The 23426-nt window shown below is 50.5% G+C and overlaps 1 protein-coding gene across 1 annotated transcript; it reads right to left on the bottom strand.

The window, feature by feature from the left end:
• Positions 1-9807: 9807 nt before the first annotated feature.
• On the bottom strand, positions 9808-14089 carry LOC144612319 (putative G-protein coupled receptor 139). Its single transcript, XM_078431895.1, has 2 exons — positions 13960-14089; positions 9808-10706 (listed from the first exon to the last, which is right to left on the bottom strand). Exons 1-2 carry the CDS (start codon positions 14087-14089, stop codon positions 9808-9810), a joined length of 1029 nt encoding a protein of 342 aa, XP_078288021.1.
• Between the last annotated feature and the right edge of the window lie 9337 nt (positions 14090-23426).

Genomic DNA, 23426 nt, shown 5'->3' with positions numbered 1-23426 from the left:
ATGCATCATCCCCACCCGTGATACAGTCATAGAGAGTGGAAACAGGCCCTTCGGTCCAACTGACCAATGCTAACCATCATGCCCCATCTACACCAGTGATAGTCGTAGAGAGTGGAAACATGCCCTTCGGCCCAACTGACCCATGCCAACCAACACGCTCCATCCCCACCAGTGATACACATGCAGAGCATGGAAACAGGCCCTTCGGCCCAACTGACACATGCCGACCAACATGCCCCATCTACACCAGTGATAGTCATAGAGAGTGGAAACAGGCCCTTCGGCCCAACTGACCCATGCCGACCAACATGCCTCATCTACACCAGTGATAGAGGTACAGCGAGTGGAAACAGGCCCTTCGGCTCAACGGAGTCATGCCGCCCAACACGCCCCAACCCCACCAGTGATACAGTCATAGAGAGTGGAAACAGGCCCATCGGTCCAACTGACCCATGCCGACCAACATGCCTCATCTACACCAGAGATAGTCGTAGAGAGTGGAAACAGGTCCTTCGGCCCAACTGACCCATGCCGACCAACACGCCCTATCCCCACCAGGGATAGTCTTGGAGAGTGGAAACAGGCCCTTCGGCCCAACTGACCCATGCCGACCAACATGCCTCATCTACACCAGTGATAGAGGTACAGCGAGTGGAAACAGGCCTTCGGCCCAACTGACCCGTACCAACCTACATGCCCCATCTACAGCAGTGATAGTCGTAGAGAGTGGAAACAGGCCCTTTTTAAAGTGCTGTGCGTCTGACGTCACGGCCTCTCCTCACTCGCACCAACAAGATGGACGCCGTTAGTGGAGCCGGCCGCCCGCAATCACCGCCTCCGCTCGCTCTCCCCGCTCTCCCCGCTCTCCACACTTTCCCGCTCCCCTCACTCCCCTCACGCTCCCACACCCGGGAGACACTCCCGAGCAGGAGGGAGATGGTCCAACTAATGGTCCGCTCATCCGTCCCTTCAACACACGCCACGGCGTCGTCGAGTCCCCCCTCCCGCCCGGGCCCAGCACCGTTACCACACACAGGCCGCAGCGCAGCGGGCAGCTTCTTCTTCTCCTTCATCGGCCGCTTCCACCGATGGCGGCGTCGACGAGGGCCGCTGCCACCGAGGGCCGCTGGCACCGACGGCCCGTCCCGACTTCACAAAGATGGCGGCCGCTCTCCTCACGCTCCGCCATCTTGTGCGCGCCTCCCTCCCCTCCCGACGCTCCCAGATCCGCCGCCGCCCGCTTCCCGTTGTCCCACCCCCGCCGCCCGCCTCGAGTAGTCTGGAGCTCCTCCCCGAACGCTCGGTAAGTGCCTTTCGCCGCCAACGTCTCCACGGAGGGGAGTGGACGTGGGGGCCGAGTGGGTGGAGGGAAGGAGGGGGGTGAGGGTAGGGGTGGGGAGAATGGGGGGTGGGGGAGGAGAAAATGGGGGAAAGGGGTGGTGGGGAAAGGGGGGGAGTGAGAGTGGATGAGGAGAGAGTAGAGGGAGAGTGGGACTGGGGAGTGGGATAGCAGAGGTGGGGGGTGCTTGGGGGAAGAGAGAGTGGGGGTCAGGGAAGAGGGGAGAGTGGGGGGAGGGGGAGGGTGGGAGGAGCAGAGAGTGGGGGTGGGAGGGAGAATGGGACTGGGGAAGGGGGTGGTGGTGGGGAAAACTGAGAGTGGAGGTGGGGGGAAGGGGACAGTGGGGGCAGGGAAGAGTGGGGGGAGGAAAGGGGGAGAAGGTGGGTGGGGGAAGGAGACATTGAGAGTGAAAGGGGGAGGAGGGGTGGGGGAGGAGAGAGGGGGTGTGGGGGGAAGGGGGTGGTGGTGGGGGGAAGGGGGTGGTGCTGGGGGGAAGGGGGTGGTGGTGGGGGGAAGTGAGTGGGGGTGGGGGGAAGGGGACAGCGGTGGCAGGGAAGAGTGGGGAGGAAGGGGGAGAAGGTGGGTGGGGGAAGGGGACAGTGAGAGTGAAAGGGGGAGGAGGGGTGTGGGAGGAGAGAAGGGGTGTGGGTGGAAGGGGGGTGGTGGTGGGGGGAAGAGAGAGGGGGCGGGGGGGAGGGGGACAGTGGGGATGAGAAGAGGGGACAGTGGGGGGTGGGGAGGGGCAGTGAGAATGGGGGTGGGGAGGGGTAGTGAGAATGGGGGTGGCGCGAGTCTGTGGAGGGGAGGGTGGGGGTAGGAGGGGGAGGCGGTGGGGGGGAGGAGAGGAGTGGGAGAGAGAGTGGGGCTGGGGGAGGAGAGAGTGGTAGAAAGGGGGGTTGGGGGAGAGTGAAAGTGGGGCTGGGGGAGGAGAGAATGAGGGGGTGGGGGAGGAGAGAGTGGGGGAAAGGGGGATGGTGGGGAAAGATGGGTGGGGAGAGTGCGTGCGGGTGGGAGGGAAAGTGGGACTGGGGAGGAGGGCAGAGTGCGGGTGGGGAGGAGGAGGGGTGGGGGAAGGGGACAGCAGGGGAGAGGGGTGGTGGTGGGGGGTTGAGAGAGTGGAGGAGGGGGAAGGGGGACAGTGGGGGTCAGGGAAGAGGGAAGAGTGGGGGGAGGGAGGAAAAGGTGGGGGAGGGGGAAGGGGACAGTGAGAGTGAAAGGAGGGTGAGGGTGGGGGAGGAGAGAGGAAGTGTGGGGGGAAGGGGGGTGGTGGTGGGGGAAGATAGTGGGGGGAAGGTGGAGAGTGGAGGGGAGGGGGACGGTGAGAATGCAGGTGGGGCGGGTGGGTGGACGAGAGGGTAGGGGTGCGAGAGGGGTGACGGGAGGAGAGAGTGGGGGAGGCGGGGGTGGGTGAGGAGGGGTGGAGGAGAGTGTGGGGCTGGGGGAGAGTGAGAGTGGGGCTGGGGGAGGAGAGAATGCGGGGTGTGGGGAAGGAGAGAGTGGGGGAAAAGGGGGGGCAGTTACAACCGGCCCTTTGAGGGCAACCTTAATGCTGATGTGGCCCTGGGTGAAAATGAGTTTGACACCCCTGTCGTAGAGAGTGGAAACAGGCCCTTCGGCCCAACTGAGTCATGCCGACCAACACGTCCTATCCCCACGAGGGATAGTCTTGGAGAGTGGAAACAGGCCCTTCGGCCCAACTGACCCATGCCGACCAACATGCCTCATCTACACCAGTGATACGGTCACAGAGAGTGGAAACATGCCCTTCGGCCCAACAGACCCATGCCAACCAACACGACCGATCCCCACCAGTCATAGATTCAAACAGCACGATATAGAACAGTACAACATAGACAGGCCCTTCAGCCCAACATTCATGCTGGCCATGATATCAATCCACATTAATCCCTTTTGCCCCAATCCCTCCGAATCTGCGTTGTTTGACCGCTGAGATCTTTGGTATAGAAACATAGAAACATAGACAATAAGTGCAGGACGAGGCCATTCGGCCCTTCGAGCCAGCACCGCCATTCATTGTGATTGCGGCTGATCAGCCACAATCAATGACCCATGCCTGCCTTCTCCCCATATCCCTTGATTCCACTAGCCCCTAGAACTCTATCTAACTCTCTCTTGAAAACATCCAGTGCTTTGGCCTCCACTGCCCTCTGTGGCAGATAATTCCACAGATTCACAACTCTCTAGGAGAAAAAGATCCTTCTCACCTCAGTTTTAAATGGCCTCCCCTTTATTCTTAGACTGGGTGTGGCCCCTGGTTCTAGACGCGCCCAACATTGGGAACATTTTTCCTGAATCCAGCTTGTCCAGTCCTTTTATAGTTTTATACGTCTCTATAAGATCCCCCTTCTCATCCTACTAGTCCCTAGTGTGTGTCGGATAGTGTTAATGTGCGGGGATCGCTGGGCCGCGCGGACTCGGTGGGCCGAAGGGCCTGTTTCCGCGCTGTATCTCTAAATCTAAACTCCAGTGAATACAAGCCTTGTCTTTTTCAATATGTGGGAGGAAACCGGAACGCCGGGAGAAAACACACCCAGTCACAGCGAGAACGTGCAAGCTCCGTACAGACAGCAACCGCAGTCAGGATCGAACCCGGGCCTCTGGCGCTGTGAGGCAGCAACTCTACCGTTGAGCCACCCGTTTCTGCAGGTAGAGAACGTATAGACTGTATTGCATCAGGACTTCGTTCGGCAACACGATCGCCCAGGAACAATGGAGACCAGCAAGAGTGGTGGACACTGGCCGGTCCGTCACGGGTACTGACCTCCCCGCCATCGAAGGTCCATCCCGCGTACTGACATCCCCAACCATGGAAAGTCCATCACAGATACTGACCTCCCCAACCATGGAAAGTCCATCACAGATACTGACCTCCCCAACCATGGAAGGTCCATCGCAGGTACTGACCAACCCCACCATCGGAGGGCCATCACGGATACTGACCAACCCCACCATGGAAAGTCCATCACAGTTACTGACCAACCCCACCATCGAAGGTCCATCACAGGTACTGACCCCCCAACCATGGAAGGTCCACCACAGATACTGACCAACCACACCATCGAAGGTCCATCATGGATACTGACCAACCCCACCCATAGAAAGTCCATCAAAGGTATAGACCTCCTCACAATCGAAGGTCCATCACGAGTACTGACCAACCCCACCATCGAAGGTCCATCACAGGTACTGACCTCCCCACCATCGAAGGTCCATCACGGATACTGACCAACCCCACCATTGAAGGTCCATCTTTGGTAATTACCACTCCACCATAGAAAGTGCATCACAGATACTGACCTCCCAACCATGGAAGGTCCACCAAAGATACTGACCTCCCCACCATTGAAGGTCCACCACAGATACTGACCAACCCCACCATGGAAAGTCCATCACGGGTACTGACCTCCCCAACCATGGAAGGTCCATCACAGATACTGACCTCCCCAACCATGGAAGGTCTATCACAGATACTGACCAACCCCACCATGGGAAGTCCATCACAGTTACTGACCTCCCCAACCATGGAAGGTCCATCACAAGTACTGACCTCCCCAACTATCGAAGGTCCATCACAGATACTGACCTCCCCGCCATCGAATATCCATCACAGGTACTGACCAACCCCACCATTGAATGTCCATCACGGATACTGACCAACCCCACCATGGAATGTCCACAACAGTTACTGACCTCCCCAACCCTGGAATGTCCATCACGGTTACTGACCTCCCTGCCATGGAAGGTCCACCACAGATACTGACCAACCCCACCATAGAAGGTCCATCACAGATACTGACCTCCCCGCCATCGAAGGGCCATCACAGATACTGACCTCCCCAACCATGGAAAGTCCACCACAGATACTGACCTCCCCAACCATAGAAGGGCCATCACAGATACTGACCTCCCTAACCATGGAAAGTCCATCAAAGGTATAGACCTCCTCACAAACGAAGGTCCATCGCAGATACTGACCTCCCCAACCATGGAAAGTCCATCACAGATAATGACCACCCCGCCATCGAAGGGCCATCACAGGTACTGACCAACCCCACTATCAAAGGCCCATAACAGGTACTGACCTCCTCAGCATGGAAGGTCAACCACAGATACTGGCCTCCCCAACCATGGAAAGTCCATCACGGTTACTGACCTCCCCACCCATGGAAAGCCCATCAAAGGTATAGACCTCCTCACAATCGAAGCTCTATTGCAGGTACTGACCAACCCCATCATCGAAGGTCCATAGAAACATAGAAAATAGGTGCAGGAGTAGGCCATTCGGCCCTTCGAGCCTGCACCGCCATTCAATATGATCACGGCTGATCATCCAACTCAGTATCCCGTACCTGCCTTCTCTCCATACCCCCTGATCCCTTTAGCCACAAGGGCCACATCTAACTCGCTCTTAAATATAGCCAATGAACTGGCCTCGACTACCTTCTGTGGCAGAGAATTTCTGTGTGAAGAAATGTTTTCTCCTCTCGGTCCTAAAAGACTTCCCCCTTATCCTTAAGCTGTGACCCCTGGTTCTGGACTTCCACAACATCGGGAACAATCTTCCTGCATCTAGCCTCTCCAACCCCTTAAGAATTGTATATGTTTCAATAAGATCCCCCTCAGTCTTCTAAATTCCAGCGAGTACAAGCCGAGTCTATCCAGTCTTTCTTCATATGAAAGTCCTGCCATCCCAGGGATCAATCTGGTGAACCTTCACTGTACTCCCTCCCACGGGTACTGACCTCCCCACCATCGAAGATCCATCACAGGCACTGACCAACCTCACCATGGAAGGTCCATCACGCTTACTGACCTCCCCAACCTTGGAAAGTCCATCACAGATACTTACCTCCCCAAGCATGGAAAGTCCATCACGGTTACTGACCTCCCCAACCATCGAATGTCCACCACAGATACTGACCTCCCCAACCATGGATGGTACATCACAAGTACTTACCAACCCCACCACCGAAAGTCGGTCACAGGTACTGACAAACCCCACCACTGAAAGGCCATCACAGATACTGACCTCCCCAACCATGGAAGGGGCATCACGGATACTGACCTCCCCAACCATGGAAAGGCCATCAGGGTTACTGACCTCCTCAGCTTCGAAGGGCCATCACGGCTACTGACCTCCCCAACCATGGAAGGTCCACCACAGATACTGACCAACCCTACCATTGAATGTCCATCACAGATACTGACCTCCCCAACCATGGAAGGTCCACCACAGATACTGACCTCCCCAACCATGGAAGGTCCATCACGGATACTGACCAACCCCACCATGGAAGGTCCATCACGAGTACTGACCTCCCCAACCATCGAATATCCATCACAGATACTGACCAACCCCACCACCGAAGGTCCATCACAGATACTGACCAACCCCACCACCGAAGGTCCATCACAAGTACTGACCTCCTCACAATCGAATGTCCATCACAGATACTGAACTCCCCGCCATCGAAGGTCTATCACAGATACTGACCAACCCCACCATCGATGTTCCACCACAGATACTGACCTCCCCAACCATGGAATGTCCATCACAGATACTGACCAACCCCACCATCGAAGGTCCATCACAAGTACTGACCAACCCCACCATCGAAGGGCCATCACGGTTAATGTCCTCCTCACCATGGAAGGTCCATCACGAGTACTGACCAATTCCACCATCGAAGGTCCATCGCGGGTACTGACCTCCCCACCATCGAAGGGAATCTACAGGAGGCGCTGCCGCAAACAAGGCAGCCAGCATCATTAGAAACCCACACCACCTTGGCCACCCTCTCATTTCCACCCCTGCCATCGGGAAGAAGTTACAGGAAGCTGAAAACCGGGACCTCCAGGTTCAGGAACAGCTTCTTCCCAACACCCACCAGGCTACTGAACTCTTAAAAACACTAACCAAACTCCAGGCTACAAACTGTGTTGATTGGACGAGGGATTTCGATCTTTGTTTTGCATTAACATTGGTTAATGTTGGATGTATTAAATATTTTGTTTATCATACTATCTAGGAGTAGTGAGTTTATAGCCTTGTTTAGATGCCGTACATATACATAGAAACATAGACAATAGGTGCTGGAGTAGCGCATTCGGGCCTTTGAGCCAGCACCGCCATTCAATGTGATTATGGCTGATCGTCCACAATCAGTAACCCGTTCCTGCTCCCCCCCCCATATCCCTTGATTTCATTAGCCCCACGAGCAATAACTAACTCTCTTTCGAAAGCATCCAGTGAATTGGCCTCCACTGCCTTCTGTGGCAGTGAATTCCACAGATTCACAACTCTCTGGGTGAAAATGCGTTTCCTCATCTCAGCCCTAAACGGCCTGCCCCTCATTCTGAAACTGTGCCCCCTGGTTCTGGACTCCCCCAACATCGGGAACATGCTTCCTGCATATAGCCTTCCCAACCCCTTAAGAGTGTTATATGGTTCTCTAAGATCCCCTCCCATCCTTCTAAATTCCAGTGAATACAAGCCCAGTCGACCCATTCTTTCATCATATGTCAGGCCCGCCATCCCGGGGATTAACCTGGTGAACCTACGCTGCACGCCCTCAATAGCAAGAATGTCCTTCCTCAAATTAGAGAATACGCCAATTAAGGAGGGAGGGTCTGTCGGCCCCCTTTTTATAACATTTAAAAGACATTTGGATAGGTACATGCATAGGAAAGGTTTAGAGGAAAACTAGACCAAGTTGACCTGTTTAGCCCAAACCTCTCCTGCATTGATGCAGCACCCTCTCCTCCCCCACCCTTCCCCCTCCCTTCTCCCCCCTCCCCCCCTTCCAGCCCCTACCCCTCCCCTCTCCCCCCTTCCCTCCCGCCTCCCCCCCCCCCCTTTGAAGCGGAGGTCCTGATTACCGAGGGTGTCAACGTTTACGGGGAGAAGGCAGGAGAATGGGGTTAAAAGGGAAAGATAGAGCAACGGAGTATATTCGATGGACCGAATGACCTAATTCTGGTTCTTTGACTTTTGAATTTATGAAGCCTTTCCTATCCATTTTTCTGTCCAAATGTCTTTTTTAATTTAGTTTCAGTTTGTTTAACTTTTATTAACTAGGGAAGGGAAAGCAAGTGAATGGGTTTGAGAAGGAAAGATCGGTCAGATAAGATTGAATGGCGGAGTAGAGTCAGTGGGCTGAATTGCCCAATAATGCTCCTTTGACTTATGAACTTATGTGCTTAAACCTCTTGCCCTAGCAGCGGAGGCGGCGGTGCAGGAGGAGAGGGGAGGGGGTGGGGCAGGGGATTGAGGTCGGGCGGCGCTGCCCGCGTGGAGGGCGGAGGGGAGGGAGAGGTCCTCTCGTCTTCTGGAGCCGGAGAGGAGGGGGCGCCCTTCCTCGCCCAAAACTAAACTAAACTGTTCTGAATTGAACTGAACTAAAGTAAACTGTTCCGAATTGAACTGAACTAAACTAAACTGTTCTGAACTAAACTAAACTAAAATAAACCGATCTGAATTCAACTCAACCCAACTCAACCCAACTGAACCCAACTCAACCCAACTCAACCCAACCCACCTCAACCCACCTCAACCCAACTCAAACCAACCCACCTCAACCCACCTCAACCCAACTTAACCCAATCCACCTCAACCCACCTCAACCCAACTCAACCCAACTCAACCCAACTCAACCCAACTTCTGTCTTTAACTTCTTTCGTTTTCTGTACCTCTGCTCATTTCTTTCATCAATGTTTGACTCGACCACAATTTTTTACTTCTGTAAGTACGTCCTCTCGAAGACTTCTCTCTGGTCTCTCTCTGCAACGTTCCGGAGAAAACAATCCAAGCCTCTCCAGCCTCACCCTGCAGCTAATACCCCCTAGTCCAGGCACCTCTTGGAAAACCTCCCACGCGCCCTCTACAGTCTGCATATTCTTCCTGTAACGGGGAGACCAGAACTGCGCGCAATATTCATATTTCTTGAGGAAACTGTGCTTTATTGTACATATGTACTAAAACGGAACAATGTTTTTTAAAACATTTGCAGCAGCACAATAGGTTTGCAAACATAGTAGACAATCCAAAAAGTAATGCACAAACCAAAAAATAAATACATTAAAAAAAAACCTATATAGTGCAAAAACCTAAGCAAAACCAAACTGAAGTAAAATAAAGTTAAGTAAACTAAACTAAACTGAACGGAACTGAACTCAACCCATTCCAACTCAAACCAACCCAACTGAAACCAACTCAAACCAACTCAAATCAACCCAACCCAACCCAACATAACCCAACCCAACCCAACTCAACCCAACTCAGCCCAACTCAACCCTACACAACCCAACCGAACCCAACTCAACCCTACTCAACCCAATGCAACCCAACCCAACCCAACCCAACTCAACCCTACCCAACCCAACTCAACCGTACCCAACCCAACTCAACCATACTCAACCCAACCGAACCCAACTCAACCCAACTCAACTAAACACACTTCGCAACCTGATGGAACGGGTACGTTAACATGGTCTTGAGCTGATCTCTGAATTTACTCTGGGTCACCGTATAAATAAACGTGTTGGTGCAGCAACTGAGAAGCAGAAGCATATTTCCCGCCTCTGCAAGAATAAACACCGGGTCGTTGTATCCGGAGTAAGTATAAGATTTAGTGATCCGAGAGTACAAATAGTGCACTATGTAAGTCATCCACAGGAGGATAACGTTGCCGGAAATGCTGAATAGTAAAACGATCGACTTCTTGCGGTTCTCCAACTCGGGGTCAGGTCCTTTCCCGGGCAGAGCGTTATCCCGCAACGACTTCCGGACTCTGCCGGCGGCGACGATGTGTTTGACAGTCAGGACGTTCAGCAACAATATAAGCGCGAACGGTAGCAGGGGTGTGGTGACGTGATTAAAGTAAGAGTAAGCTCGCCACCAGGGCGAGGTATAATAGCTTGGAATTAACCTGCAATACCACGAGAGGTTGTCCACGATGTAAAGCGGTTCGAAAAGGAAAAAAAAGGCGAAATTCTTTAAAAAGCTGAAAACTACAATGGCGACGACGACGGGCGTTGCTGTTTCTTTGGTGCAGTACTTGCGTTTAAAGTTGCGACAACAAATGGCCACGAAGCGATCGAAGGTGAAGGCGACGGTGAGCCAGACGGAGGAGTCTCTGCACGCGTAACCGATTGGGGACTTGAAGCGGCAGGCCCAGGTGAGCGACAGGTAACTCCCGGGGAAGTAAATGCCGGCGATACGTTGTAGAATGACGGCGGTGATGAGGACCATCAGATCCGACGCCGCCATGGCAACCAGGTAGAGAGTGATACACCTGGATAGACCGCACTTCCCCCGACACAGAATCACCATGGCGACAATGTTAACTGTTGGGAAATGTACAAGCGTTAACCACTATTACAGAGACCCCACGCCCAGACTGGCGGAACAGCACCTCCTGCGATAGCAGGACTTTCATATGAAGAAAGATTGGATACACTCGGCTTGTACTCGCTGGAATTTAGAAGATTGACGGGGGATCTTATAGAACTGAAGGGGTTGGACAGGCTAGATGCAGGAAGATTGTCCCCGATGTTGGGGAAGTCCAGAACAAGGGGTCACAGTTTCAGGATAAGGGGGGTCTTTTAGGACCGAGATGAGAACGTTTTTTTTCACACAGAGAGTGGCGAATCTGTGGAATTCTCTGCCACAGAAGGTAGTTGAGGCCAGTTCATTGGCTATATTTAAGAGGGAGTTAGATGTGGCCCTTGTGGCTAAAGGGATCAGCGGGTATGGAGAGAAGGCAGGTACGGGATACTGAGTTGGATGATCAGCCATGATCATATTGATTGGCGGTGCAGGCTCGAAGGGCCGAATGGCCTACTCCGGCACCTATTTTCTATGTTTCTATGTTTCTATCCCGCTTGGGTCGATTTAATGGGTAGAATCTTAACTGCGGATGCAGGTTTACACCGACGATTGACACAAATCGCCGTGGTCACTATAGGTTCGGGTCGGGATTAATGGCGAAATAAAAATTGGGACAGGTTAAACAAAAAAGCCTCCTCGTCCTTTCAGTAACGGGACGCCCAGAGTTGCCCCGCACAGAGTGATGTCACGATCTACACGCAGGGATTATGCAGCATGTTACTCCAGGCCTGGCAGGTTACCCCATCAGCCGTCCGTCGCCTGAAACACGCCCCCCCTCCAGCCTTCGGACATTTTCGCCCCCTCCAACTGATAGTCCCCTACCTCACCTACCTCCTCCGGCAGCTCGTTCCATGCACCCACCACCCTATGTGTGTAAAAAAAAAAAAGATGCCCCTCAGGTTCCTATTAAATCTTTCTCCCCTCACGTGAATTAACATTTTGTTCAAGATGGCCGCGCCGTTGTGTTTGGCTGCCTGCCACTGTATGTTTCTTTTTTTTTCCTAGTCAGATGTGCAGCACTTTGGTCAACGTGGGTTGTTTTTAAATGTGCTATACAAATAAATTGACTTGACTTGACTTGACTTCCTCTGGTTCGCCGATCCTCAAATCTGGACGAGAGACTCTGTGCATCTACACGATCTACTCCCCTCGCGATTTTGTACACAGATCGCTGTACAAGTTGTGTGCCCTGAGTGTGATCGTGTATATCATAGTTTGTCTAGATTAATGCAAATAAATGCTTTCAACGGTAACGCGGCATTACGTGACAAAAACAAATCAAATCAACACGATCTGAATGTTATATCTTTGAAGCAAATGTTGACCCATTATCATTTATCTTTCCCTCCCGCAGTGGGGATGTCCTACTGCAGTCGGACAGGGCCCGGGTGACTCGAAACCTGTAGTATTGAGGACGGATTGATTGTTTCCAAATATATTATTTTTATTTTGACTGGATAGCATGCAAGCAAAAAGCTTCCCACTATATTTTGGTACACACGACAATAACAATAAATTAAACTAAACTAAACTAAACTAAACTAAACTAAACTGGAGAAAATTAAAATGGATCGCAACATACCATGTGTAGTTCGGCACAAGTAATGTTCATTTAGACAATAGACAATAGACAATAGGTGCAGGAGGAGGCCATTCGGCCCTTCGAGCCAGCACCGCCATTCAATGTGATCATGGCTGATCATTCTCAATCAGTACCCCGTTCCTGCCTTCTCCCCATACCCCCTGACTCCGCTATCCGTAAGAGCTCTATCTAGCTCTCTCTTGAATGCATTCAGACAGTTGGCCTCCACTTAAGAGAATTCAATTTAAAATATACGACATGCTAAAATACATTGTAGTACGCCGACAGTCCTTTCAGGCGAGGCAGAGGTTCACTTGCACCTCCTCCAACCTCATCTACGCTATCCGTCATTGGAGATGTGGACTCTTATACATCGGCGAGACCAAACGCAGGCTGGGCGATCGTTACGCTGAACACCTTCGCTCAGCCCGCCTGAACCTACCTGATCTCCCGGTTGTTAAACACTTTGATTCTCCTTCCCATTCCCAGTCTGACCATTCTGTCCTCGGTCTCCTCCATCGTCAGAGAGAGGCTCAACACAAATTGGAGGAACAGCATCTCATATTTCGCTTGGGCAGCTTACAGCCCAGCGGTATGAATTTTGATTTCTCGAACGTCAAGTATCTCCGGCATTCCCTCCCTCTCTTTTCCTCCCTCCTCCACCCAAGTCGTACCAGCTTCTCGTTTTCATCCAACAAACAGCTAACAACGGCCAGTTTCCTTTATCATCGTAACATTTTTTGCACATATTTCATTCGTTGTTCTATAAAAGTGACTGAACAGGCTAGATGCAGGAAAAATGTTCCCAATGTTGGGCGAGTCCAGAACCAGGGGCCACACACACACAGTCTTAGAATAAAGGAGAGGCCATTTAAAACTGAGGTGAGAAGGAACCTTTTCATCCAGAGAGTTGTGAATGTGTGGGATTCTCTGCCACAGAGGGCAGTAGAAGCCAAATCACTGGATGGATTTAAGAGAGAGTTAAATAGAGCTCTCGGGGCTAGTGGAATCAAGGGATATGGGGAGAAGGCAGGCACGGGTTACTGATTGTGGACGTTCAGCCGCGATCTCAATGAATGGCGATGCGTACAGGCTCGAAGGGCCGAATGGCCTCCTGCACCTATTTTCTATGTTTCTAAATTTCTATCTCTCCACATCATCGCCGACCCCTTATCCCTAACGAGTCTGAAGAAGGGTCTCGACTCGTAACGTCACCCATTCCTTCACTCCAGAGATGCTGCCTGCCCCGCTGAGTTACTCCAGCACTTTGTACCTGTCCACGTTCTCCACAGAGATGCTGCCTGACCCGCTGAGTTACTCCGGCACTTTGTACCTGTCCACGTTCTCCACATAGATGCTGCCTGCCCCGCTGAGTTACTCCAGCACTTTGTACCTGTCCACGTTCTCCACAGAGATGCTGCCTGCCCCGCTGAGTTGCTCCAGTTTTTTTATTTCGCGTCTATCTTGCGTTACCTGGGGCGGATAGTAGATCCGCGACCCCGTCCTCACAAAGCCTCGCCGTGCTTTTCGGTAACGGCGCCCTGAACTGCACACAGTAAAGTTACGACCCACACAGAGAGATGACTGCAACATGTAAGTCCAGGCCAGTACGCGGCGTGACAGGTTACCTGGGACACCGATCGCGGCCAGCACCGGGTAGTAGATGGCGTACACAGCGCCTTTCGGCGGTTCGTGCATGTTGCTCCGGAGATCCCGAGGGCCGCCTCTGTCTTGACGTGTGATCGGTGGTGGAGCCATTATATCCGTCACAGAACCCCCGGGGGAGAAGTTGGGGGAGCGTAATTAGCGGCAGTTACATCAACAAACCCGGCGAGAGACATTTGCGCAGTAATTGCATTAATTAGTCAGACGTCATGACCAATATTTAACACAACAAGAAATAATATGTATGTTGTGAAATAATCGTTAAACTTCATGCCATTGTATGTAAGAAAATATATATATATTAAATCGTATGATGTAGGTTAGGATTAGGGTTAGGTTGTGATTTGTCGGACAGTAGGCCAAAATGCCCTCTGGCGCTTAATGATCTCCCCTGGAGATTCATTTTCGCCATATACTGCCACTTTAGTCTGGCCCACAGTCTCGTCACCCTTGTCCAAATCTGTTCGCCTTTTCACTTGCCCTTCTGTCGATTTTTAGGAGTCAGTCAGGTTCCACCCTAAGTTTGAGTTTATGCTAGGTTCAGGCCATTGGGTTCTTTCGTCTGTAACGCTTTGATCCATAGCCTCTCTGCCCTCTTCCTACGACCGGTTGACCAATTTACGTTTCTTTCCAGACCCATGATCTCAAGGGACTGGCCCCGTGCTGTTGGAAGTGTCTGCTAATGGGGACGGTGCTGGGCAACGACTTTTCCAGTTTCGCTATCGCTGTAGCTTCATCAGGGAAAGAGAACTACTTCTGGTCGGTGTGGGGTTTTTAAAGGGTGGGTTGAAAGTCCTTCCCTTTCTGGGGTTATTCCTCCAATATGCTGTCTTGGGACCGGTCACTTTGGTTGGGACTGCTGATGTCATCCCATGCTTTGTCTCGTCTCGTCGGTCCACTTCTTTGTGTTCTTTGGTTGTGTTCCTGGCCTCCTGCTTTTTGATCTGCTGTTAATGTTTTCAGCGTTCCTCTGACCTCCTGTCTATTATCATGTTCTGCAAGTAGTTGTGTATTAATGTCCCTTTATGCTGTGACTGCCCTCTCCTGTCCGACTGGCTGTTTGCACTCTGCCTGGTTTTATCCTATAGTTGTTTCGGTTTGGGGGATGTATAAGTCTGTGCCTGTAATTATTCTTGTCAACGCAATTTTGGTTGGTACCGTAATACCATTTTCCCCGTGGATTGGGTTTCCCCCTCCTGACTCTTTGAATCTTTTGTGTGGCCTGCCCCTCGTGCGGTTTTGATTTGCCCGGGTGATGAGGCCCGTGTCACTCCATAGTTTAGGTTGTGATTTGTCGGACAGTAGGCCAAAATGCCCTCTTGAGGTTAATGATCTCCCCCTGGAGATTCCTTTTCGCCATATACCGCCACTTCAGTCTGGCCCACTGTCTCATCACCCTTGTCCAAATCTGGTCGCCTTTTCACTTGCTAGGGTTAGGGTTAGGGTTAGGGTTAAGATGGAATATAAATATATTTCGAACTGTTTGCTAAATGTGTCTGAAGAAGGTTCTCGACCCGAAACGTCACCCATTCCTTCTCTCCAAGATGCTGCCTGACCTGCTGAGTTACTCCAGCATTTTGTGAATACCTTCGATTTGTACCAGCATCTGCAGTTACTTTCCTACACCAGGTGCTGGAGTAAAGTTGAGCAAAACTTTACTCAATGTGACAAAATTGGGCCTCTTACCTGAGGAAGGACGTGCTGTCTCTGAAGAGGGCCCAGGGGAAGTTTAGAAGAAGTTAGTAGGTTAGCATATGATGCGCGTTTGTCTGTACTCGCTGGAGTTTACAAGGTTGACGCGGGACCTCATTGAACCTACCGAATGATGAAAGGGTTAGTCCACGTGAATGTGGACAGGATGTTTCCACTAGTGGGAGAGGTCATAACGTCAGCATTAAAGCGTGCTCTTTTAGAAAGCAACCACTTCAGTCAGAGGGTAGTTAATCCGTGAAACTCATTGCCAAAGAGGGCTGTGGAGGCCAAGTCAGTGGATATTTTTAAGGCTCCTTCTGCAGTTGTACAGGGCCCCAGTGAGACCGCGCCTGGAGTACTGTGTGCAGTTTTGGTCTCCAAATTTGAGGAAGGATATTCTTGCTATTGAGGGCGTGCAGCGTAGGTTAATTCCCGGAATGTCGGGACTGTCGTATGTTGAAAGACTGGAGCGACTCGGCTTGTAATTTAGAAGGATGAGAAGGGATCTTATCGAAACGTATAAGATTATTAAGGGGTTGGACATGCTAAAGGCAGGAAACATGTTCCCAATGTTGGGGAAGTCCAGAACAAGGGGCCACAGTTTAAGAATAAGGGGTAGGCCATTTAGAACTGAGATGAGGAAAAACTTTTGCAGTCAGAGAGTTGTGAATCTGTGGAATTCTCTGCCTCAGAAGGCAGTGGAGGCCAATTCTCTGAATGCATTCAAGAGAGAGAGCTAGATAGAGCTCTTAAGGATAGCGGAGTCAGGGGTATTGGGAGAAGGCAGGAACGGGGTAATGATTGAGAATGATCAGCCATGATCACATTGCATGGCGGTGCGTACAGGCTCGAAGGGACGAATGGCCTCCTCCTGCACCTATTGTCTATTGTCTATTGTCTATAATTGGGCCTCTTTCCTGAGGAAGGACGTGCCGGCTCTGAAGAGGGCCCAGGGGAAGTTTACAAGAAGTGAGTGGTTTTAGCATACGATGCGCGTTTGTCGGCATTGGGTCTGTACTCGCCGGAGTTTAGAAGGTTGAGGTGCGACATCATTGAACCTACCGAATAATGAAAGGATTAGTCCACGTGGATGTGGAGAGGATGTTTCCACTAGTGGGAGAGGTCATAACGTCAGCATTAAAGGGTGCTCTTTCAGAAAGCAACCTCTTTAGTCAGAGGGCAGTTAATCCGTGAAACTCATTCCGAAAGAGGGCTGTGGAGGCCAAGTCAGTGGATATTTTTAAGGCTCCTTGTGCAGTTGTACAGGGCCCTAGTTGAGACCACACCTGGAGTACTGTGTGCAGTTTTGGTCTCCAAATTTGAGGAAGGATATTCTTGCTATTGAGGGCGTGCAGCGTAGGTTAATTCCCGGAATGGCGGGACTGTCGTATGTTGAAGGACTGGAGCGACTCGGCTTGTATACACTGGAATTTAGAAGGATGAGAGGGGATCTTATCGAAACATATAAGATTATTAAGGGGTTGGACACGTTAGAGGCAGGAAACATGTTCCCAATGTTGGGGGACTCCAAAACAAGGGGCCACAGTTTAAGAATAAGGAGTAGGCCATTTAGAACTGAGACGAGGAAAAACATTTTCAGTCAGAGAGTTGTGAATCTGTGGAATTCTCTGCCTCACTAGTGGAAGAGCTCATACCCTCAGCGTTAAAGGGTGCTCTTTCAGAAAGCAACCTCTTTCGTCAGAGGGTAGTTAATCCGTGAAACTCATTGCCAAAGAGGGCTGTGGAGGCCAAGTCGGTGGATATTTTTAAGGCAGAGACAGATAGATTCTCGATTAGAACGGTTGTCAAGGGTTATGGGGAGAAAGCAGGAAAATGGGATTTCGGAGGCAGTGAGCAGCCATGATTGAATGGCGAAGTAAACTCGAAAGACCGAATGGCCTAATTCTACTCCTACTATAGACAATCGACAATAGCGGCAGGAGTATGCCATTCGGCCCTTCGAGCCAGCACCGCCATTCAATGTGATCATGGCTGATCATTCTCAATTAGTACCCCGTTCCTACCTTCTCACCATACCCCCACAGCTTGTGAATTTGTGAGTCAATCTAAACTAATAGCTGGACAAAGGACTCAGGTCCTTTGGAGTGCAGGGGGCACTCCTAAGGACCTTCTGCAATACAGTGGTGACATCAGCCATCTTCTATTGAGTGGCCTGCTGGAGCAGCAGCATCTCAGCGGCGGAGGGCAAGAGACTCGACAAGTTGGTCAGGAAGGCCACCTGTGACCTGGGTTGCTCCCTCGACTCAGTGAAGGCGGTGGGAGAGAGGAGGATGATGGCAAAGCTAACATCGCTGCTGGACAACGACTCCCACCCCATGCAGGACACTGTCCGCACCTAGTAGCTCCTTCAGTGACAGACTCCTTCACCCCAAGTGCGTGAAGGAGAAATATAGGAGGTCCTTCCTTGCTTCCCGCTGCTGTGAGACTGCACAACCAGCACTGTGCCCAGCAGACGAGTCAACACACCAGTCAACATTAACAGTAAAGGAATAACACAGTAAATGGCGACAATTATCCTAATCTTTATTTTTATTTATAATGAATGTCTCTTGCTATCCACTTTGCTGCTCGAACACTGCAAATTTCCCTGGTGTGGGACAAATAAAGGAATATATATATGTAAGAAAATAGTGTAACAAAATAACTGCAGATGCTGGTACCACCCATTCCCTCTCTCCGAGATGCTGCCTGACCTGCTGAGTTACTCCAGCATTTTGTGACACCCATGTAAGAAAATCAATATGTTTTAAATCGTATGATGTCGGTCATTGTAAGATGGAATATAAATATACTTCGAACTGTTTGCTAAGTGTTACGTCGATGTATATAAAATGGCGGCGCCGCCATAGCAACTGTGGCTTACCTGCGGTCCATTTGTCTTTGTGTTTTTGTTGTTTTTTTGTCTTAATTGTAGTTGTGATGTCGTGTTTTTGTGTTTGTGTACTATGTGTGTATGTGGGGGGGAGGGGGGGAACTGTAAAATTGTAAATAGGTGTCCCTTCCGAACGGAGACTCGATCTTTGTGTTCTGGGTCGGGTCTCCGTTCCTACTGCGGCCTACCATCGGCCCAACTCCTGGTGCTGGCGGCCTCCAGGGCTCCGGTTCGCAGAGTCCGCAGACCGGACTAACCATCAGAGGAGCCGGCCGTCCTCGGAGGCTGCGGGAGCGGCTGCGACTCGCCTTAAGCTCGGGCCGCGTGGATGCCGACATCAGGAGCTCCGGCAGCGGCAGCGTGTTCGCCCGCCCCGGGTCGCGGGGCTTGGGTCGCGGACATTTCATCGTCCGGCGCGGCCTAAAATAGGCCGAGGATTTTTCTCTGCTGGGCGGGGGCTTCAATGTCGGGAGCCATGACCGCCCCGACGTGCAGCCATGACCGCCCCGACGTGCAGCAACAGCGGCAGCGTGTTACCACCCGCCCCGGATCGGACTTATCATCGGCGGAGCCGGCCGTTTTCGGAGGCTGCGGGAGCGGCTGCGACTCGCCTTAGGCTCGGGCCGCTGCGGACCGTCCGGCGCGGCCTGCAACCACAACAACCTGACCGCGGGAGAGGACAGCAGGAGAAGGGAAATACATTGTGGCCTTCCATCACAGCTATTTAATGCTTTTATTGTTGGACTGTGGGTGACTGAATTTCGTCCAATTTGGATGACAAATAAAGCTATCTTGAATCTTGAATCTTGAATAAACATTTGAAATAATTGTTACAGGTAACGTCGCTGAATATGTGACATGTCACTGAACACAGGGTGTCCGAACGCATGGCGTCCCTGTGTGGTATCTCAGCTGCACGGAGGCACAGAGGAGAGCTCTTTAGCGGGTAGTCTACAGAGCACAGAGGATAATCGGGACATAGCTACCAGCCTTGGAGGGAATCTACAATACACGATTCCCCAGGAAAGCCACCAGCATCCATAAAGACTCCTCACACCCCTGCAATAGTCTGTTGGAACTTCTACCATCTGGCAGACGCTACAAGGCCTTCTACGCCCGCACCTCCAGACTCAGGAACAGCTTCATCCCCAGGGCCATAGCTGCTATGAACCGGTCCTGCTGAGTCAATAGACATCGGGAACATGTCTCCTGCCTCTCACGTGTCCAACCCCTTAATAATCTTATATGTTTCGATAAGATCCCCTCTCATCCTTCTAAATTCCAGTGTATACAAGCCTAGTCCCTCCACTCTTTCAACATACGACAGTCCCACCATTCCGGGAATTAACCTAGTAAACCTACGCTGCACGCCCTCAATAGCAAGAATATCCTTCCTCAAATTTGGTAACCAAAACTGCACACAGTACTCCAGGTGCGGTCTCACTAGGGCCCTGTATAACTGCAGAAGTACCTCTTTGCTCCTATACTCAACTCCTCTTTTTATGAAGGCCAACATTCCATTGGCTTTCTTCACTGCCTGCTGTACCTGCATGCATCCTTTCAGTGACTGATGCAGTGGGACACCCAGATCTCGTTGTACGTCCCCTTTTCCTAACTTGACACCATTCAGGTAATAATCTGCCTTCCTATTCTTACCACCAAAGTCGATAACCTCACACTTATCCACATTAAACTGCATCTGCCAAGCATCCGCCCACTCACACAGCTTGTCCAAGTCACCCTGCAACCTCATAGCATCTTCCTCACAGTTCACACTGCCACCCAGCTTTGTATCTTCTGCAAGTCGGATGGTCACGTCGCACAGACCTATTTGCACTTTATACTGTTTTAACGGTTTTTAATTTTGTTTCTCTGGGTTGTCTAAATTTCTATTGATTAGCTAATTAATTTATTGCATCGATTGGAAGTCGCATTCCCAATCTCGTTGTACCGCTGTACAATGACAATAAAGATATATTGTGTTGTATATTGTATTGTATTGTATATGAGAAATAAATTTAAAATATGTAAAAATAATTGTTCCGTTTTACCACAGTGAATATAATAAGTAATTGAAACATTTTATGGCACAAAATAAACGGCAGAATAGAGTTGTACATGAAATTAAATGTCAAATTTAATGCCAATGAATGTGATAAGATTTTAAAGCAACAGTTGTTATGTTCGCGGCCAATCAGTCGGAAACAGATTGACGCGGAGGGGCGACGTCACCGGATGATTGCGTGTCGGTGATGGGTTTCCGTAGAGAGAAAGTCTCGGGTCCGCTGAGAAAGATGCCAAGTGCTGGAGGGAACCAAAGAGTCGGGCAGCATCTGTGGAGGCAATGGACAGACAGACATTGGCCGAGACCCGGGCAAGAGAGAACTAGATAGACCTCTTAAGGATAGCGGGGTCAGGGGGTGTGGGGAGAAGGCAGGAATGGGGTACTGATTGGAAATGATCAGCCATGATCACTGGAATTTAGAAGGATGAGAGGAGATCTTATCGAAACGTATAAGATTATTAAGGGGTTGGACACGTTAGAGGCAGGAAACACGGTCCCAATGTTGGGGGAGTCCAGAACAAGGGGCCAAAGTTTAAGAATAAGGGGTAGGCCATTTAGAACTGAGACGAGGAAAAACATTTTCAGTCAGAGAGTTGTGAATCTGTGGAATTCTCTGCCTCAGAGGGCAGTGGAGGCCAATTCTCTGAATGCATTCAAGAAAGAGCTAGATAGAGCTCTTAAGGATAGCGGAGCCAGGGGGTGTGGAGAGAAGGCAGGAATGGGGTACTGATTGTGAATGATCACCCATGATCACATAGAATGGTGGTGCTGGCTCGAAGGACTGAATGGCCTATTGTTTATTGTCCTCGGTAATTGACCATTTAAACAAAAAACAGTGCTGGGCGTTGAAATGTGGTGCCTTCTCAGGTTAATAGAATCATGTAACCACTCAGCTAAATTTCATCTGCTAATGGATCTTGATATGGTAATGTGACCAAAATGGAATAGAAACATGGAAACATAGAAAATAGGTGCAGGAGTAGGCCATTCGTCCCTTCGAGCCTGCACCGCCATTCAATATGATCATGGCTGATCATCCAACTCAGTATCCTGTACCTGCCTTCTCTCCATACCCCCTGATCCCTTTAGCCACAAGGGCCACATCTAACTCCTTCTTAAATATAGCCAATGAACTGGCCTCAACTACCATCTGTGGCAGAGAATTCCACAGATTCACCACTCTCTGTGTGAAAAAAAACGTTCTCATCTCTGTCCTAAAAGACTTCCCGCTTATCCTTAAACTGTGACCCCTTGTTCTGGACTTCCCCAACATCGGGAACAATCTTCCTGCATCTAGCCTGTCCAACCCCTTAAGAATTTTGTAAGTTTCTATAAGATCCCCCCTCAATCTTCTAAATTCCAGCGAGTACAAGCCGAGTCTATCCAGTCTTTCTTCATATGAAAGTCCCACCATCCTAGGAATCAATCTGGTGAAGCTTCTCTGTACTCCCTCTATGGCAAGAATGTATTTCCTCAGATTAGGAGACAAAAACTATACGCAATACTGCAGGTGTGGTCTCACCAATGCCCTGTACAACTACTGCAGATCCTCCCTGCTCCTGTACTCAAATCCCCTCGCTATGAATGACAACGTACCATTCGCTTTCTTCACTGCCTGCTGCACCTGCATACCTGAATGTCCATCAATTAGTTTAGTTTCCGTTTACCAGTTCACAAGAGCTAGATAGAGCTCTTAAGGATAGCGGAGTCAGGGGGTATGGGGAGAAGGCGGGAACGGGGTACTGATTGTGAATGATCAGCCATGATCACATTGAATGATCAGCCATGATCACATTGAATGGTGGTGCTGGCTCGAAGGGCCGAATTGCCTACTCCTGCACCTATTGTCTATTGTCTATTGAACTCGATAACCCGTCAGTGCAAGTCTTATCACACGGCAAATTATTGTACTTCTACCTACGTTCAGAAATGAAAACGGAATTCTACGGTGATTTTCGCACTCCGGTGGGATTTGTTCAATTGTGAAATGAAACAAGGCCACTTTTTCAGAGTTACTTTTGTCTCGTTTACTTTAATGTTGAGGATGTAATTCGTATCGGGGAATATCGTATCTCGGGGTGGCTGCAGGATATTCTCAAAGCGAAAGGTTATTTGCCGGGTGTAGATGCGCATGTTTACACGAACGACCTAGGTAGAATGAAGTACGTGGTTGCGCAGATTTAATATAGGGCGATAGCTAAGACGGGAGAGAAATGGTTGATTTCACGGGTAGTAATCACTCCACTTGCCTCGTGTTGGGGAGAATTGGACAGGAGAAACTGGGGTGGTTTCGTGTCGGGTCCCGTCATCAGATTTAATATGGGGGGGGGGGGGGTGGCGAATGGGGAACTGGAAGAAACATAGAAACATAGAAACATAGAATATAGGTGAAGGAGTAGACCATTCGGCCCTTCGAGCTTTCACCGCCATTCAATATGATCATGGCTGATCATCCAACTCAGTATCCTGTACCTGCCTTCTCTCCATACCCCCTGATCCCTTTAGCCACAAGGGCCACATCTAACTCCCTCTTAAATATAGCCAATGAACTGGCCTCAACTACCTTCTGTGGCAGAGAATTCCACAGATTCACCACTCTCTGTGTGAAAAAAAACTTTCTTATCTCGGTCCTGAAAGACTTGCCCCTTATCCTTAAACTGTGACCCTTGTTCTGGACTTCCCCAACATCGGGAACAATCTTCCTGCATCTAGCCTGCCGAACCCTTTAAGAATTTTGTAAGTTTCTATAAGATCCCCATTTTGTAAGTTTCTATAGGTTC

This window comes from Rhinoraja longicauda, chromosome 44, assembly GCF_053455715.1.
Source record: "Rhinoraja longicauda isolate Sanriku21f chromosome 44, sRhiLon1.1, whole genome shotgun sequence".
Classification (NCBI taxonomy): Eukaryota; Metazoa; Chordata; class Chondrichthyes; order Rajiformes; family Arhynchobatidae; genus Rhinoraja; species Rhinoraja longicauda.
Note: the sequence above shows the minus strand (reverse complement) of the source record. Positions and strands in the feature narration are given on the sequence as shown.